Genomic DNA, 17,393 nt, shown 5'->3' on the forward strand with positions numbered 1-17,393 from the left:
GAACTGAAAAAATACTTTTTCTTTTGTTTGCCATTTTTACAATGCAAATATTTGTAATAAAAAATAACAATATAAAGTGAGCACTGTCTTTGTGTATATTGTAATTGAAATCAATATATTTGAAAATGTAGAAAAACATCCAAAAATATTTATTAAATTTCAATTGGTATTCTATTGTTTAACAGTATGATTAAAAGTGTGATTAAACATGATTTTTTAAAATCGCGATTAATTGTTGTGAGTTAACTGCAATTAATCGACAGCCCTAGTAAAGAGCATACTGTGTAAATGTATACACCATTTTTTTTTTTTTATGTTCCCTCTTTGTTGCAGGTTCCCCGCATGCACGAAGTACTGTAGTAACTGCAATCAAATTCACAATTTCTGATCAGCCACAGCCTATTGACGTACTTCTTAAAGGTTGCATAGGTGAGTTTCAATTCCTATAGAAATCTTGTGAGCTCTACACATGAGGTCTGGTACACTATCAGTGGCCCTACAACTGTCCTATTTTGTATTGCAAGTAAGATTTTTTTCAAATTGATTTGAGACTACATTTCTCTGGGGTTAACTTAGATGGAAAAAGATCTAATGCTGAGGTTGCAGAGTGAGTGTTAGTAAATGTTCTGGTCTTCCTCCTTCAGGTATGTGTGTCACTCATGAATTTAGTGAAGAATTTAGTGATTCTGGCTTCAGACAAATGTCTTGTAAAATATTTCCTAGGTTGGACACCCAGGTCCCTGTATCTCAGAGCTATTAAAGAGAAACTGCAAAAACTCTGCTTCCGAGACGTCTAGGCTGAGCATTGAAAAGAAACTCCTTCTAAAAATACTAAGGTTTCTACTTGGACTCTCAGATGAAGTCACTGGTGGCTAGCATCACACTGGTATTTCTGTACCCCTAATGTAACCTGTTGCCTCAAATAGTTTAAATCCTATCCCAAAAAAAGGAAGGGAAAATAGATCTAAATGCATCACTCTGTATAGGCTTTGCTTCTAGAGTTACTTTTAATCATTGTGTATAAGATTTCTTCATATCCTGGCTCCTTCAAATATCTTATGTTACTCTGAGGATCAGCTGTAGGTAGATCTTGAAGAACTACAAAAACATTGCATTTAATGCTGTCAAACAAATTTTATGCTATTGTCCTGCAGGTGACTTCTTAAAGACTCTTCAGGATCCTGACTTGAATGTTCGACGTGTTGCTTTAGCCATGTTTAATTCTGCTGCTCACAATAAGCCTTCTTTAATCCGAGACATGCTGAACACTATCCTGCCCCACTTATACAACGAAACTAAGATCAGAAGGGAACTGATACGGGAGGTACGTTACTAGTGTTGCTGCTTCATGACTTCCGCATGTCAATGTCTTGGCCAACATGGAATGGACATGAATATGCTGCGATGCTCTCATGAGCAAATAGTTGGGTGGAACCCTGGGGGCGTAGGTGGGTCGGAGAAGAACATGTATTAGGCATTAAGTTTTGTCGCCCAGATGTGGCAGTGGGGAGCCTTCCCCACTGACAGCGTGACCAGGTGTATCATTTTTTCCTTTTAAGGTAGAAATGGGGCCATTCAAGCACACAGTGGATGATGGCCTTGATGTAAGGAAAGCTGCCTTTGAGTGCATGTACTCACTGTTGGAAAGCTGCCTTGACCGACTGGACATCTATGAATACTTGAACCACGTGGAGGATGGACTTAAGGATCATTATGACATTAGGGTAACTTCCTCCCCTTATCTGGTCAAGAGTAGTGGAAGTAACTGGTTTTGATCTTATTTACTACAGTGAAGGCCAGGGCTCAGATTGTGTCAATGTGTGGTGCTGCAGCACCCGGCACCTTTTTCATGCTGCCTTTTCGTTCTCTAGTATTTAGGCTTACTCCTATTTATTTATTTTTTTTAAAAAGTTACTAGTTGTTACGGTTGCTGCGCTGGCCTTGAAAACATAACTCACGTGTAACCGATGTACTGATGTCTGCATCAGTTTGCAAAACCTGAAACAATGGCTCTGAAAGGTGTGACGTGCCACACTCAAGGAAGGCCATATTGGTTTAAAAAACTGATCTGGTTTAGAGGGGAAGTGAAAGCAGCTATGAAATATAACATATAACAAATGGAAGAAAGGGGAATTTGATAGTAATGCATATAAATCAGAAGCTAGGAATTGTAGAAAATGTATAAGGGAAGCAAAGGGGCAGGAGAAATCTATTGCCAGCAGAGTTAAGGACAATAAGAGAGAGTATTTTAAGTATATGAGGAACAAAAATAATTCTGACAATAGTACTGGTCCATTACTAGGCGGAAATGATAGTTATCAATAATATTGCAGAAAAGGCAGAAGTGTTTAATAAATATTTCTGTTCTGTATTTGAGGGGGAAAAAACAGATTGCCTCATCATACGATGGTGACACTCTCTTCCTCTAGTATCTCTGGAGGATGTTAAACAGCAGCTTCTGAAGTCAGACATTTTGAAATCAGCAGGCCCAGATAACTTGTAAAGAGTTTTAAAGAGCTGGCTGTGGAGCTCACTGGATGGTAATGTTGATTTTCAATAAGCCTTGGAACACTGGGGAAGTTCCAGAAGACTAGAAAAAAAACTAATGTTCCAGTTTTTAAAAAGGGTAAACAAGATGACCTGGGTAATTATGGGCCTGTCAGTCTGACATTGATCCTGGGCCAGATAATGGAGCAGCTGATATGGGACTCGATTAATAAAGAATTAAAGGAAAGTAATAAAATTTAATGTCAATCGACATAAATTAATGGAAAATAGAACCTGTCAAACTAACTTGATACCTTTTTGGTAGATTACAAGTTTAGTTGATAAAGATAATAGTGTTGATGTAATATACTTAGCATCTGGAAGGCATTTGACTTGGTACTGCATGACATTTTGATTAAAAAACTGTAATGATATAAAATTAACATGGCTCAAATTAAATAGACTGATAGGTCTTAAAATATTACTGTAAACAGGGAATTGGCGAGTGGGTTTGTTTCCAGTGGGAGGTCCCAGAGGGCTCTGTTCTTGGCCCTACTCTACTTAACATTTTTATCAGTGACCTGAGAGAAAACATAAAATTATCACTGATGAAGTTTGCAGATGACATTTGAAGGAGCGGTAAATAATGAAGAGGATAGGTCACTGATTCAAAGTGATCTGGATTGCTTGGTAAACTAGACACAAGCAAACATGTATTTTTAATACAGTTAAATGTATACACCTAGGGACAAAGAATGTGGGCCTTACTTATAGGGTGGAAGACCCTATCTTGGGAAGCAATGTCTCAGTAAAAGATTTGGAGGTCATGGTAGATAATCAGCTGAACGTGAGCTGCAAGTGTGAAGCTGTTGCTAAAAGAGCTAATGTGATCCTTGGATACATAAACGGGAATCTTGAGTAGGAGTAGAGAGGTTGTTTTATCTCTGTATTTGTCACTGGTGTGACCCGCTGCTGAAATACTGTGTTCTGTTCTGGCACTCACAATTCAAGAAGGATGCTGAAAAATTGGACAGGGTTCAGAGAAGAGCCACGAGAATGATTAAAAGATTAGAAAACATGCCTATAGTGATACAGACTCAAGGAGTTCAATCTATTTAGTTTAACAAAGAGAGGGTTAATGGGTGACTTGATTACAGACTATAAGTACCTACATGGGGAACAAATATTTGATAATGGACTCTTCAATCTAGAGAGAAAGTTACACCTTTATCCTGATATAATGCGGGTTCGCATACAACGTGGTAAAGCTCCAACACGCTGCTCTGAGCAGCATGTTAAGGGTGCCGGGCTGGAGCCGAGGGGTTGGATAAGGGGCAGAGGGTCTTGGGGGTGGTCAGGGGCTCTTCCCCCTTCCCCTCCAGGGTCTGGGAGGCAGGAGCTGTGGGAGGGCACGTTTGAGAGCCCTGCAGTCCCAGAGTAGCCCGGGGGAGTAGTGGGGGGCCGGGAGTAGCCCGCTCTGCTTCCCTCGCCACGGCCCCAGCCGTCTCGCTTGGGGGAAGGGATTCCCCCCACCACCACCACTCATTGGCAGCGGAGCAGTCCGGCCCCAGCCCGCTCCACTCCGCCAGTTCCAAGTCACGGCACTCCACTTCACGCCGCAGGTGAGTGCGGGACCTTTCCCCAACTCTCTCCTCGCCCCCCCCCCCCCCCCCAGCGACATGGCTGGGGCCGGGGCAAGGAAAGCGGAGCAGGCTGGGGCACGTCACTCCGCTTCCAGCCGCGTGTGGGGGGCGTCCTTTCCTCAACCTCCCCGCACTCACCAGTGGCAGGAAGCTGAGGGCTGCGGCTGGGAGGTGGCAGAGTGGAACGGGCTGGAGCCACGTTGCTCCGCTTTCCGCCACTGCCAGTGAGTGTCTGTCAGGGGATGGGGGGTATGGATAGGGGTTGGCGCAGTCAGGAGACAGGGAGCAGGGTGGTGGGGTCCTGGGGGTGATTAGGGATGGGGGTCTCTGGAGGGGGCAGTCAGGGAACAAGGATCAGGGGGGCCAAAGCAAGTTCGATATAAAGCGGTCTCACCTATAACGCGGTGAGATTTTTTTTTTTGTCTCCCGAGCACCACGTTATATCGGGGTAGAGGTGTATAATGCGATCCAGTGGCTGAAAGTTGAAGCTAGACAAATTCAGACTGGAAATAAGGCATACATTTTTAACAATGAGAGTAACCATTGGAACAATTTACCAAGGGTTGTGGTGGATTCTCTATCAATGACCATTTTAAATCCAAATTGTATGTCTTTTCTAAAGAATCATAGAATATCAGGGTTGGAAGGGACCCCAGAAGGTCATCTAGTCCAACCCCCTGCTCGAAGCAGGACCAATTCCCAGTTAAATCATCCCAGCCAGGGCTTTGTCAAGCCTGACCTTAACCTCTAAGGAAGGAGATTCTACCACCTCCCTAGGTAACGCATTCCAGTGTTTCACCACCCTCTTAGTGAAAAAGTTTTTCCTAATATCCAATCTAAACCTCCCCCATTGCAACTTGAGACCATTACTCCTCGTTCTGTCATCTGCTACCATTGAGAACAGTCTAGAGCCATCCTCTTTGGAACCCCCTTTCAGGTAGTTGAAAGCAGCTATCAAATCCCCCCTCATTCTTCTCTTCTGCAGACTAAACAATCCCAGCTCCCTCAGCCTCTCCTCATAAGTCATGTGCTCTAGACCCCTAATCATTTTTGTTGCCCTTCGCTGGACTCTCTCCAATTTATCCACATCCTTCTTGTAGTGTGGGGCCCAAAACTGGACACAGTACTCCAGATGAGGCCTCACCAGTGTCGAATAGAGGGGAACGATCACGTCCCTCGATCTGCTCGCTATGCCCCTACTTATACATCCCAAAATGCCATTGGCCTTCTTGGCAACAAGGGCACACTGCTGACTCCTATCCAGCTTCTCGTCCACTGTCACCCCTAGGTCCTTTTCCGCAGAACTGCTGCCTAGCCATTCGGTCCCTAGTCTGTAGCGGTGCATTGGATTCTTCCATCCTAAGTGTAGGACTCTGCACTTATCCTTATTGAACCTCATCAGATTTCTTTTGGCCCTACAGGATACACTTTAGGAATTATTTTGGGGAAGTTCTATGGTCTATGCTATACAGGTCAGAGTAGATGATCACAGTGGTCCCTTCCGGCTTTGAAATCTGTGAATTTTGTGTGGATGCAATTGTACTAGAATAAAGTGCTCATACTGATACAGCTTTTTAGAAATAAGCTACGCTTATGTAAATAGCTCTGTCCTCATTAGTTTTACCATTTGAACGATATGTAGTTCAAGCCGTACATATGAACATCTGAACAGTTTTTGATCTTTCTGTTATTCTTTTAGGGCTGGTCTACTCTCAATTTACTATCACTGGTATCTCTTATAGGCAAAGCGTGTAAGAGTATGACTATCTTTTCCCTCTGGCCCCCTTCAAATTTGACTTCTGCTGAGGGACAGATCCTGTAGTACTCAGTGGGGCAAAACACCCACTGATGTAAAAAGATTTTGCATGAGAGAAGTCTTAAGGGTTGCAGGATTTGACCTCTGTTTTTAAATACTCAGAAGGGCCCTGTGTATTCTGTAATGCTTTGGAATTTGATGCATACTTATTTTCTAGAATCTAAGCCTTTCTTTTGTCTAAAAGACATACCCCTTATGAGTGCAAAGAAAACTGTCCAACAGAGAACAATGCAACGTGATGCAGTGATTTCTGCCTGAAATTGTTGCAGTAGAGTACATGGGGACTTGATAGAAGGGTTCTGGGTTTGATGGGGATCTGAGAAATTTTAAATCAACCTTTTAAAAAAATCCTCTAGATGTTGACTTTCATCATGCTGGCTCGACTCTCCACGCTGTGTCCTAATGCAGTTCTACAAAGGCTAGAGCGATTGATTGAACCCCTGAGGGCAACCTGCTCTACTAAGGTAAGATTAAATGAAAGCTTCAGTTATCAGATATGTTGAGTGTCTGCAATTTTGGAAAAAAGTCAGTACTATGCTTGTGTGTGCAATAGAGATTTTCCAAGATCTCGAAAGTCTACAGCATCATTGCTTTGGCACTGTAGTCTGGGTCTTAATACCTGGTAAAAGCAAGAATTTCACATTTGTAATAAAACAAGAATTAAATGTTTCTGAAAGGTATGGTGCCCTTAGACCATTTGTCAGAACTTGCTGAAAATGAGCCAATTTGGGGCATGCAATATCTAAAATATTTGTTATGGAATAGAATTTGTCAGAAGTTCTTAAAAACTAGAACTTTGCAGAAAATATTTAAAATAATAAATTGTACTGTGGTCTTGAGGTTAAATTCAACCTACTTAAATCACAGTTTGCTTATTTCCATACTTGCAGTAAATAGCACTCAAGATCACTTTAGTTTTGAGACTTCAATTGTGGTTCTGCTCTTAAAAAAATGACTGTAAAAATAATGTGATGTTCCATGTTTATGGGCTTTGAAATATTTTCTATATCAGACTTGCTCAGTTATTAAATAAAAGGATGGGTTTTCAAACTGCCATCCCTGCAAAGTCACTCTCGTCCTTTCAACTTGCATGTTGCAAACCGTAACTCCTATTCTACAACAGGAACTATAACAGCTCTGCTGATGTGCAAGCCACAATAGAATCCCGCTCCCTCTCTCATAGCTGTGTTGGCTTTGCAGGTGTAAAAAGAACTAATATAGAGCAAATTTATTTTCAGGAAAGTATTCAGCATGCATATAGCAGAGTGATGTTTAGTTGCCCTTTTTACCTAACTATAGACTTTACGGTGAAGAAACATTAAAACCAAGCAGTGAAAAAGTAACCACAGCTACTAGATTTCATGTAATAGTATTAACTTCACATACAGGTGGAGCAATTATAATTGAGGTCACGAATACCTAGTCACCTGGGCTGCCAATAGGAAATTTAGTTTTGTTGATTAGTTTGTTCAGGTGTATTGTACTGTACCTAGAATTTATTATTTTAGATGTGTAACCTAAACTGATGTATCTATATAGTACTTGCTAATGGAGGTGTGTAGGTATCAAGGCAGAAATAGCCTTTTGTGAATACATGTTCATAATCATAATGATAAAGTACAACTACTGTGGGCATTTTCAACAATGCTTGTTGTCAGTTTAATTCTGATCTCTCTCAAATCAGTTATGTCCACGTGGATTGCTTTTGAAAAACACCATGAATTCCTCTCCAGTTAGAAAATATCCCACCTCTGTCTCTCACTTCGACTGTGTACAGTCCTCGTGTGTATGTTCATCCTTTTCCAGACCGCATTTAAGGGCAGTGTTTTACATTTTTTAGGTAAAAGCTGGTTCGGTGAAACAGGAATTTGAAAAGCAGGATGAACTGAAACGGTCAGCGATGAGGGCAGTAGCTGCTCTACTAACCATCCCTGAAGTAGAGAAAAGTCCAGTGATGACTGAATTTGCTTCTCAAATCAGAGCCAATCCTGAAATGGCTTCACTCTATGAAAGCATTCAGAAGGATTCAGCTTCATTACCTACCACAGAATCAATGGATATGAATTAAAGTCCTCTGTATCCTTTCCCATATCACCCTCCTCCCCTAACAAGAATTGAAACAGGTGCTGCATAGGCAGGAAGAAGAATGTCTCAAAGCTGGCCTAGCTTAAAAAAAAGTGATGTGTTTTAAGAAAATGACAGCTAGTTCAGCTACATGAGTCAGACTTCTGATTATAGGTTGGCAATGAGACTAAGGTTAAAAGGGCTGTGTGCTGCAAAGGGAGTGAAAAACAAGTATTAAATTATTCAACATGTTATTAAAGGGCTTAAGTGAGGCCATCTAAAATTTATTATTACAATTCTTTACTAAAAAAATAGAAACTGTCTCTTGGAAGTTTCCCCCTGTTGTAGGACTTCTTGCACTATCATTTTGAATAAGGACAGTAGTTTAAAGTTAGTTTTCATTTTAGTTTCAATTTAGTTTTCATTTTTTGCCATTACACATGCATTTCTATCCAAAATAACTTGTCTGCAGAAGGTCTATCCTTTTCACTAGACAACATTAGTTAAAAATTTAAGAGCAAATGTCCTGAAACTCAGAACGAGTTAAGTGGCAGTACCACTGCCCTGTTTTTCAAAATTGAAAGATACCCTACACTAAGATATTAACTCTGTTTACTATAAACTGCACTTGAGCAGAATTTATCTTTCAAGCTTTACAGGTTTTCATTGTAGCTAAATTCTATTTTATTGATATTCTAATTTATGGCAGCAAAAGGCAAAGCAAGAAGTTTGACTGTACAAAGTAACAAATCAAATGTCTTCCAAAATAGAATGGCATGTTTTAAATTTTCCACAAAAAGTATTTAATCTTTTTATATATGCACCAGTCTTTTCCTGCATTAAGTTGCCAGCAGCGTTCCACTGGGGTAACTAGACTCTTGGCTGTGACTGTCAGACACCAAAGCATTGATGTATTCCGAACTATAGTCAGTAGAACTGAAGAAATACAGCATACTGCTGTAGAAGAGACCTGCCTTCAGTATTCTGGTATCAAATATCTAGTGAAATAGTATAAGGCAACTATGAAGTTGCACGAATGTAAATTAGCTCTTTTGCACACCATACAAGAACTTATTGTCATTAGTTGTCTTGCTCAAATCCTGCCCTGCACAGGGAAAATTCTGTAACAGGAATAACAGATGGAGTAATGGCAAACCAGAGAATGAAGCCATAATACTTCTTGCAGCCATGGATTTGTAATCTTTCATTTCCTGTTTTTGACCGAGTGGTTAGTGTGAAACATTTTAACTGTCCTATTCACAGTGCAGAGTGAGACCTTTCCACTTGGTACAAGTGGCATCCTAGGAAAATAAAGATGTATTTTTGAAGCGGTATCTGCTCCTCTACTTCAATATTTAATAGAAGTAAAACACACTTGGTCAACCACAGCATTTTAGCTATGCTGCTCCTAGTCCCTGCCCCTCAAACTAGTGTAGGGATATGTATTCAGGTGACATTTCAGAAGACCATTAAAAAGGCTTATTCCTTTACTATTATTAAGCTAACACAAAATGAGTGATGTCCCCTACATTCAGGAAGAGGAAATAATTCTCTGAAGATTGCATTCCATATGCTATGCTCCAACACTGCAAGCTTCAGGTGCAGGTATCCCATCTCGTAGTTAGAGCAGAATCTTTACTTTGCTCTAAAGCATTAGGTGTATTCACTCTACTAGCAGAGAACAGTACCTGTTAACGGATGCAAGTCATCTATACACAGTATAGAGTTGCAGCATCACTCAATTTAAAAAAAAAAAAGCTATATACTTTTTTGAATGCATACTTCTAAACTTCTTAACTACACAAACTTGCTAAGATTATAGGCAAGTGCCCAAATCAGGAATATTTATACTAGTCTTAACCATACAGCATGGTGTACTACTATACTTCCTGGAATATTAGTGTTCCTTAACAGAAAGAGCAGTGGGGCAATTCAAGGGGTGCTGTGCTCCCATTCCCTTTTCAGCTTCCTACTGTATTTAAATTCAACATGCTCAGTATAGTTTCTCCACCCCCCGTGGAACAGGAAGTGAACAGGCAGGTTAGAAATGCTCTAGCCAAAGTGTAACAGTACTGAGTATAGTAGCCCCTCCCCCTACATTAGCAGCCTCATTTTGAAGTCAATAAGCTTTCTACGCTTACACTATGAAAAAGACTAATTCAGTACCAGTGCAACTTCACACCATAGCTATAGTGCAGTTCCTTCCCTCCATCTTTTTAAGAACATCACCAAGGGAAAACTGACACACTCAGTCTGCCTTTAATCTCACTTTTTCACTAGTATTTTATAGGGAGATCATCTTCATTGAGATCTGGTCTGATGAAGACTTAATACAACCATTCAACACACACCACCACATTGTGGATTTTTGTATTTTATTAAATACAGTTACACAAAGGAGGAGCCCATTTATTCATTTTCCTCACTGCGCAGTCTGGCATTTGGATTGGTGATCTTGATAGCAAGCTGAGCTGCTCGCTCTACAATTACCTTGCGGTTCTTGGAGGAAACATTGTGAGCAATCTCTGCACAATAAGACCTATTAAAATATGGATAAAGAATCAATATTTCAGCAGCATAAAGCAGGCCAATATTCAATTCACAGTCTAGGAAAAAAGATCTCCCCCTTTAAGCAACACAAGAATGGAAACATTGAGCTAAGTGTGCATGCATTCTGTAGGGAAAGAACAAGCAAGCAGCTCTAAGTAAAAATAAATATTTTAAGAACCAAATATAGCATTAATTGGTGTCCAATGAGAATTAATGATTCAGGCAGTTAGAAACAAACAGATTAAAGTGTACACAGTGCCTCTTGTGAGAAACTCCTCTGCAACATTCTTCTGGACTATTTATAACTAGGACTAAATAGGCTTAAATTTGAATGTAAACATTAAATCTAAATTCTGAAACACCATGTTAAAGATCAGTTTAGGTTTTAAGCTAGTATTTTAGCAAAATCTACAAGTTTAACAGCACACAAACATTTCACTTGCACTTCATTTCCTTTCTCATCTGCCTACTGCAGTAGATAAACTCTTGTAGTAGGACAGTGTGTCAGATCACACGATATTAGTACCAGCTTCCTGATCCCAAGTAGCAACACACTCCCCATCGCTGCTACTGAACTGTCTACAGTTTTCTTCAAATGTCAACTGCATTTTCCTCTCCTGATCCCATTTCTCTGCATTATCCCTGTAACATCCTAGGGTCAAGTTACTGCTGGAATAAGGCAGCACAGATCCAATGAAGACAGCTAAGTTGCATCCACTCATGCCAGTTGTGACTCAGGCCCTACCACCGATAATTCCAGCTCAGTTTAGTTACAGCAAAATGTAATACGTAGTGAGAAAATGCAATTCAAAATATACCAGGGACCAAATATGTTTCCTACAATACACAAGTCAGATGCATTTACAAGGGTAAAAGGTTACTATTTAAACAATTAAGTTTGACATTTTATAAAGCCTCTATTAGCTAGTACATATGCCTACGATCTTCTGCTTGTGCAATTTTTAGCAAATATTATATTAAGAAAAATGCAAGCACATGATTCCTAAATCATTACTGTCTTTCCAGCACCTAAATGTCAAGTTAATGAAAGCAAATCCATCTGCCTAGTACTATTTCCTAGGATGCTGTTGCAGCAGTTTGTAGACATTGAAATATTCAGCACATTGCCAAAACAGACCCTGACTTTGATGTGATATTAAGACCAAATCATGATACTTAGCTATCCTTACAGTTAATAAGTTTAAGTACTGAAATAAGTTAAAAGGGAGGTTGTTGAATCCCCATCACTGGAAGTTTTAAAGAACAGATTAACTAGGCCTTTCCTGACAGTGGTTTGTCTATACTTGGTCCTGCTCAGCACTAGTTAATGAGGACTACACGACTTCTCCAGGGCCCCTTCACCCTACATTTTTATGGTTCTATAATGTAGTTAATCAGGAAACCTGTCTCACAAGAATAAGATCAATCTACAAAAACCTATACAAAGCAAAGTTTAGGGTTTGTTTAATCAAAGTTCAAAATTATTTCTAGCCTTTGAATGTTTGATCATAAAATGATCTTCTCCTAAAGGCTGAAGACGATGCACTGTACTTAAATAGAATGTTTAACATCCCAGGAAGAGGACATAATTGAAGGGGAAACAAGAAGGCAGGTACAGCCAAGATTCTGTTTTTAATCAAGGTGTTCTCAACCTCTCTCCACTTAGGATCCCAAAACTCAAATACAACCTTGATTTTTGACCTCAATTCCCGAAATTCTTTATGGTCAAATCTTACAGTCCTTTGGTGTTCGAAAAAGAACTGTGGTATTACAGGAACAGCAAGAAACCATGGCTTGGTTTTGAGTTGGAGGGTGAAGGCTGGTCAGCAAGTCGATATTGCTGAGGGACAGGAATGCTGTACAAGGGTAGTTAGAGCAGTTGCGGGGTAGGGCAAGTTTAGTTTCATCCCCTCCCACATTCTGCTCCAGGAAAGTTCCGCTTAGAGATATCAAAGAGTCAAATACTTTGACAAGCAGGACTACATGTTCATCCTCTTATTCATAGGTCAGTAGTGTCCAAAGGCCTCCAAACATGATTAAGGCCCCAATGAGCTAAGGCCCTGAATAATGGCATGGTGCTTCCTGGGAGCAAAGCATGGTATAGATGGGCAAGAAGAGGGAGTAGCTCCAGCGAGAGGCAAAGGCAGGAGAAAGAGAGAACAGAGCATCTCACTCAGGCTTAAAAATCTAGCAGTTTCTAACTATTTCACTAGATCTCTCCCCTCCCTTGCAACCTGCCCTGGACTCCTGCTCCCCGCCCCGCCCCTTGAGAACCTTGATTTTGATCACAAAATTACAACAGAACTAAAGTTTAAACCTGCATCACAGAATACCAGGGTAGGTTAAGAGATCTTTCCCAACTTACTTGTTACTCATCATCAGCACCTCAAGTTCTTTGACATTGTGGACCAAAAACTTTCTGAATCCGGTGGGCAGCATGTGTTTTGTCTTTTTATTGCTACCATAGCCAATGTTGGGCATCAAGATTTGGCCCTTGAACCTCCTGCGAGCTCTGTTATCGATACCTCTTGGTTTACGCCAGTTGCGCTAGGGAAATGCAAGGAAGTTTTAAGAATACAATTGCACAATCATGAAGAATAAATGCAAAGATTCAGGGTGGACGTGGTCTTTTTCATTCAAACATGTCTCATCCTACAGCATTACAAGCACATCTGCAAGGAACCTCTACCATAGTGTTATTACAGAAAATCCACATTTCTGATTCTTGATAATTAAAGGTACTTTTTATGTTTTACCTCATAACAGCTCCTAAATATAATCACATCTCAGACTTTAAGATTTAAACACTCCAATTTTTTTTTTGGTTCAGAGGGATGCATACCTTGATCTTGACATAGCGATCTGATTGATGGCGGATGAACTTCTTGGTTCTCTTCTTGACGATCTTAGGTTTCACCAGGGGTCGGAGGGCAGGCATGGTGTCTAAGATAGATAAAATGGATAAGAAAGAACACAAAACAAGATAGCAATAAGTTATCTCACCCAAACCTGTAGCAGATTGCCTTCCATTAACTAGCCACTTCCAAAGCTAGTAATGGAATGGGTATTCCTCTGCAGTAGTTCTCCCTCCTGCTTCCGAAGCTGGAAGAGTACTGAAAGCTCTCCAGATGCGGTCCCGGGGAGGTCTCATTTTGCTCACACAAGTCAAAATTATTTGGGAATAAAATGTCTTTGCAAGTCATGTCATATAGACCTTCAACAAGATGTTTTTAGGAGCTTCCCAAATGATCCTGCCCATCCTCCCAATTCTGTGGTTGTTGCTAGACTCCTTCCAATTTGTGCCCAAACTGCTGAGTCAAAAAGCCATCCTTGCAGCACGTACTAGTCTCCATACAAATTAGAAAAGAAAATATAATCTTGCACCCCATCCCAGCTAGAGCTCTTCAGTATCACCTCAGCAGATGCTATTTCAACTTGAGTTGTCCATTGAAGAACTTTTTGGTTTCTCCTATGCAATGCAATAACTCCCTCTAGCATTGACCCTCAAGGGCTTTCCCTTACCTACAGCAAGGCTCCCACTTCCACTGGCCAACACAGTGGCTTATGCAACCACTTTAAATTGGGATTTCCAGTGCGATCTTGGTTGACTACCGGTGAACGATGCTCAGCTACTAGGATGTTCAGCACAGTAGTATAAAGAGATTAGATGAGTGACCGCGCGGCCGCCACTCGTGTGAGTAAATTGCCACTCAGAGGGAGGAGGGCATTTGGGGGGGATCCTACAGCCAAGCCCTTGTGCTGGTTTGTAGGTTTCCATTACGCCTCGCTCCCCCACGCCCCAAGCAGTTCTCTTGCTAGTGGGTTTCCAGGCGCGCAGCCGAGGCGACGCTGGAGCCCCTGCAGGGGTGGGGGGGACAATGCCTCGCTTCCCCAAGCTGCAGCCCCGGCGCCCCCAGAATTCGGAGAACCCCGCCCCCCTCCACCCCTCCCCCGTCCGGCCCAGAGCTGGGAGAAGGAAGAAAGCTCCGGTCACCCAGCGCTGGGGGACGCCTGCTCGACTCCCTGCTTCCCCAGGGCCGGCGAGCGAGGCCACCCCTTCGGCTGGGGAGCCCAGAACTCGCCCCTCCCGGCGCGGCCCCCCACAGCCCCAAGCTCGCCAACCCCCCTTTCCCTGGATCCCGCTCCCGAACCCGGCTCCGCGGCCGCAATAATCCACCCCCGCCGGGAAATACCCCGGAGCGCTAAAGCGGGGGGCCGTCAACGGGCCTCGGGAGACTGCAGGGCCAGGCTAGCAGGTCCCCCAGGCACCGATGGCGACGGATCCGGGCGGGCGCGGGACTTACCAGTTGGTAATGGCGGCCACCCTGAGAGGCAGCGCCGCTGAGAGAGAGCGAGCGGAAGAGCGCGCGGGCTGATGAGGTGACTCCTGAAGGTCCTGGCAGGCCAGATCCCTGATCACGACCGAGAAAGGGGGAATCGGAACCAGCCTCCTAACTCTAATAACTACCCTGGTTAGATGAAGACCAAAGAGTAATTATTTCAGAGCATAACAGTTGTTAAAATGACTCGTAGTTTTTCTACAATAATAGCAACTATAATCTGCCAGGACCTGTTCCAAACAACTTCCGTTAACGGCATCGGCAACTGCCAGAGGAGCGAGAATGAAACTACTTCCGCCAGTACTGATACAACTGTCTGAGGGCCATCTAGTGGCAGGTTTCGGATACTGCAGAGTTGATGCCACATGGCACCCAAGGGCAGATTACTGAGCTTTTTTGGCTGTATTAATTTATTTACTTTTTTCATTTCATTAACACTGTTTTTTTCCTGCGTCTTCACGGGAAATTGTCAGGTAACAAAGCTCCAAATATGGATTGTTGGTTGCATAAAATATTGCTTTACAAAATCAATATTTTATAATAATGTAATACTAATAGAGATACCCATAGCAATTCTTTACGATGTATTTTCTATTAATATAAAGTATTTTTCTTAGGTTTTTAGGGAAGTTTCCAGATAAAATATTTCTTAAATGTCTGTTTCTTGCTAGTGTTGTCAACTTTTGCTGTTTTTATCACAGGTCACAAACTGTGGTGTTTTTCTCAAAGCTCACCCTATAGGCAATGTTTAATTTTCTGAGTTTTACTTAGGTTTCAGTCCTCCTGCAACTGGATCCAAGTGGATCATGCAATTAGTAATATTTCTGGACAGGATATAAAACTAAGCTGGGAAGTTTTGGCTGCCCTGGTGATTAAAAACCACCTGGCACTTATGACAAGACTAGCTCTTCACCCTGAGGATATAACCAAATCTAGGTACAATAACTGCATTCTGTGTCCCTACATTGCCCTTGCAATTCTAGTTTTTAAAATGTATCCCTTAGTTCCCTGCCTAAAAATAGGCTTTGGGATAATTTGACAGTCACTACAGGTTACCAGCAAAGGAAGAAATTGGTATTTTTCTAATAATTTTACTTTAGGGTGAAGTTACCCTGTATGGCTGGGATTAAGTCCATAGGGCCGCAGGAGGTAGTTTGCTGCCTCTCTTATGGCATGCACCTGGGAGGTCCAGGTACCTACCGTGATAGGGCTAAACCATAAAATGAAATGAATCAATGGATTCTAAACAGGGACTCAAGTGGGGCTCTGTTGAGTGGATGTACTTTTAGAGAACCCTGGGACTAGAATGTTCTTAAAGCTTTCAATGGTATATCAAGTCTTTGGGAACATATTTTATCTGTTTATATCTTTTCCTTCAGAATCCCATTTATACCCTTGCTAAGCTTGTTTGAGGATTCTATCATATTTTTGTAAGACCTGTCTCTATCCTCTCCTGTCGAGATATTCTAGTTCTAGGTTCCAGTCTTGCAAGCACCTATGTATCTGTTTTAACTTTAAACTCCTGAGTAGACTCCTGGAAGTTAATGGGACTACTCTTGTGCTTAAAGTTAAGTATCTGCATAAAGGGAGCCCTAATTATGGCTTTAAGCTCTGTGTGGAGCAGGGGTTATTTGAGGAGCACAGACTGAGAAGTTGTAAAGACTACCACACCAACCTGCTTGCTGGTGCATTTCAATAGTAGCAGATGATGCCTGCAAAGCACTCTGGGATCTCTTGGGATGTTATACTTTGTAATTTTCTGTTAAAATAGCAGTACACCACTGGTCATTTGCTCCTGGTCCCACATCTCCCCAGCGGTGCTGCTGATCGTCAGTTAACGTTCCACTCAAGCCCAATCAGTATTAACACATGCTGGCGCATTCTCTTGAATTTTACTTGGGTCACTCAGCAATGAACTAGGTGCATTCAACCTGCTCAGCAGACATCACCGTTAGAATTTTAAACTCTGAAAGTTTCCAATGTGACTAGTGATTTAACAATTTGAATAAACCCATTTATTGTTTCATATGTTCAAAGGCCAGAAGGGGCCATTGTGATCATCTACTCTGACCTCTTACACAGCACAGGCCAGTGACCTTCCCCAAGATCATTCCTAGAGCAGATCTTTTTTTTTTAAAAAAAAATCCATCATGTACATTGTATTTTATGAATAAAGCCATCACCTTAATGTAAAAAACAACCTTGATCTTTATTTTTGAGGCATTTTTGTAACTACACTTTTCTGATTGGTTTCAGAGTAGCAGCCATGTTAGTCTGTATTCGCAAAAAGAAAAGGAGTACTAGTGGCACCTTAGAGACTAACCAGTTTATTTGAGCATAAGCTTTCGTGAGCTACATCTCACTTCATCGGATGCATTCAGTGGAAAATACAGTAAGGAGATTTATATATACACAGAACATGAAAAAATGGGTGTTATCCTACACATCTCTCCTTACAATCTCTCCTTACTCCTTTACTTTTCTGATTGACAC

The 17,393-nt window shown here is 41.5% G+C and overlaps 2 protein-coding genes and 1 non-coding gene across 8 annotated transcripts in view; 1 reads left to right on the forward strand and 2 right to left on the reverse strand.

Moving 5' to 3' along the window:
* The window catches only part of LOC102936206 (cullin-associated NEDD8-dissociated protein 1), a 42,219-nt gene extending 25,189 nt beyond the window's left edge, over window positions 1–17,030 (forward strand). For 5 of the 6 annotated variants that reach the window (XM_007059941.4, XM_043551605.1, XM_037905219.2 and 2 more), the window contains 5 exons: window positions 334–429; window positions 1,155–1,324; window positions 1,560–1,724; window positions 6,303–6,410; window positions 7,787–9,344. In XM_007059941.4, coding sequence (XP_007060003.1) covers window positions 334–429; window positions 1,155–1,324; window positions 1,560–1,724; window positions 6,303–6,410; window positions 7,787–8,014 — 767 coding nt within the window. In that variant the 3' untranslated portion in view covers window positions 8,015–9,344. Of the gene's footprint in view, window positions 1–333; window positions 430–1,154; window positions 1,325–1,559; window positions 1,725–6,302; window positions 6,411–7,786; window positions 9,345–9,511 lie in introns of those variants that run through there. The other variant, XM_037905218.2, reaches the window with a different exon arrangement.
* On the reverse strand, window positions 10,372–14,900 carry RPL32 (ribosomal protein L32). Its single transcript, XM_037905221.2, has 4 exons — window positions 14,865–14,900; window positions 13,403–13,503; window positions 12,926–13,107; window positions 10,372–10,549 (listed from the first exon to the last, which is right to left on the reverse strand). Exons 2-4 carry the CDS (start codon window positions 13,496–13,498, stop codon window positions 10,420–10,422), a joined length of 408 nt encoding a protein of 135 aa, XP_037761149.1. The 5' UTR covers window positions 13,499–13,503; window positions 14,865–14,900; the 3' UTR covers window positions 10,372–10,419.
* Window positions 13,568–13,707, reverse strand: LOC114019542. The gene has a single exon (XR_003564593.1). It is a non-coding gene; the product is annotated as a small nucleolar RNA SNORA7 (small nucleolar RNA).
* Window positions 17,031–17,393: the final 363 nt, after the last annotated feature.

Source organism: Chelonia mydas, chromosome 7, assembly GCF_015237465.2.
Source record: "Chelonia mydas isolate rCheMyd1 chromosome 7, rCheMyd1.pri.v2, whole genome shotgun sequence".
Lineage (NCBI taxonomy): Eukaryota > Metazoa > Chordata > Testudines > Cheloniidae > Chelonia > Chelonia mydas.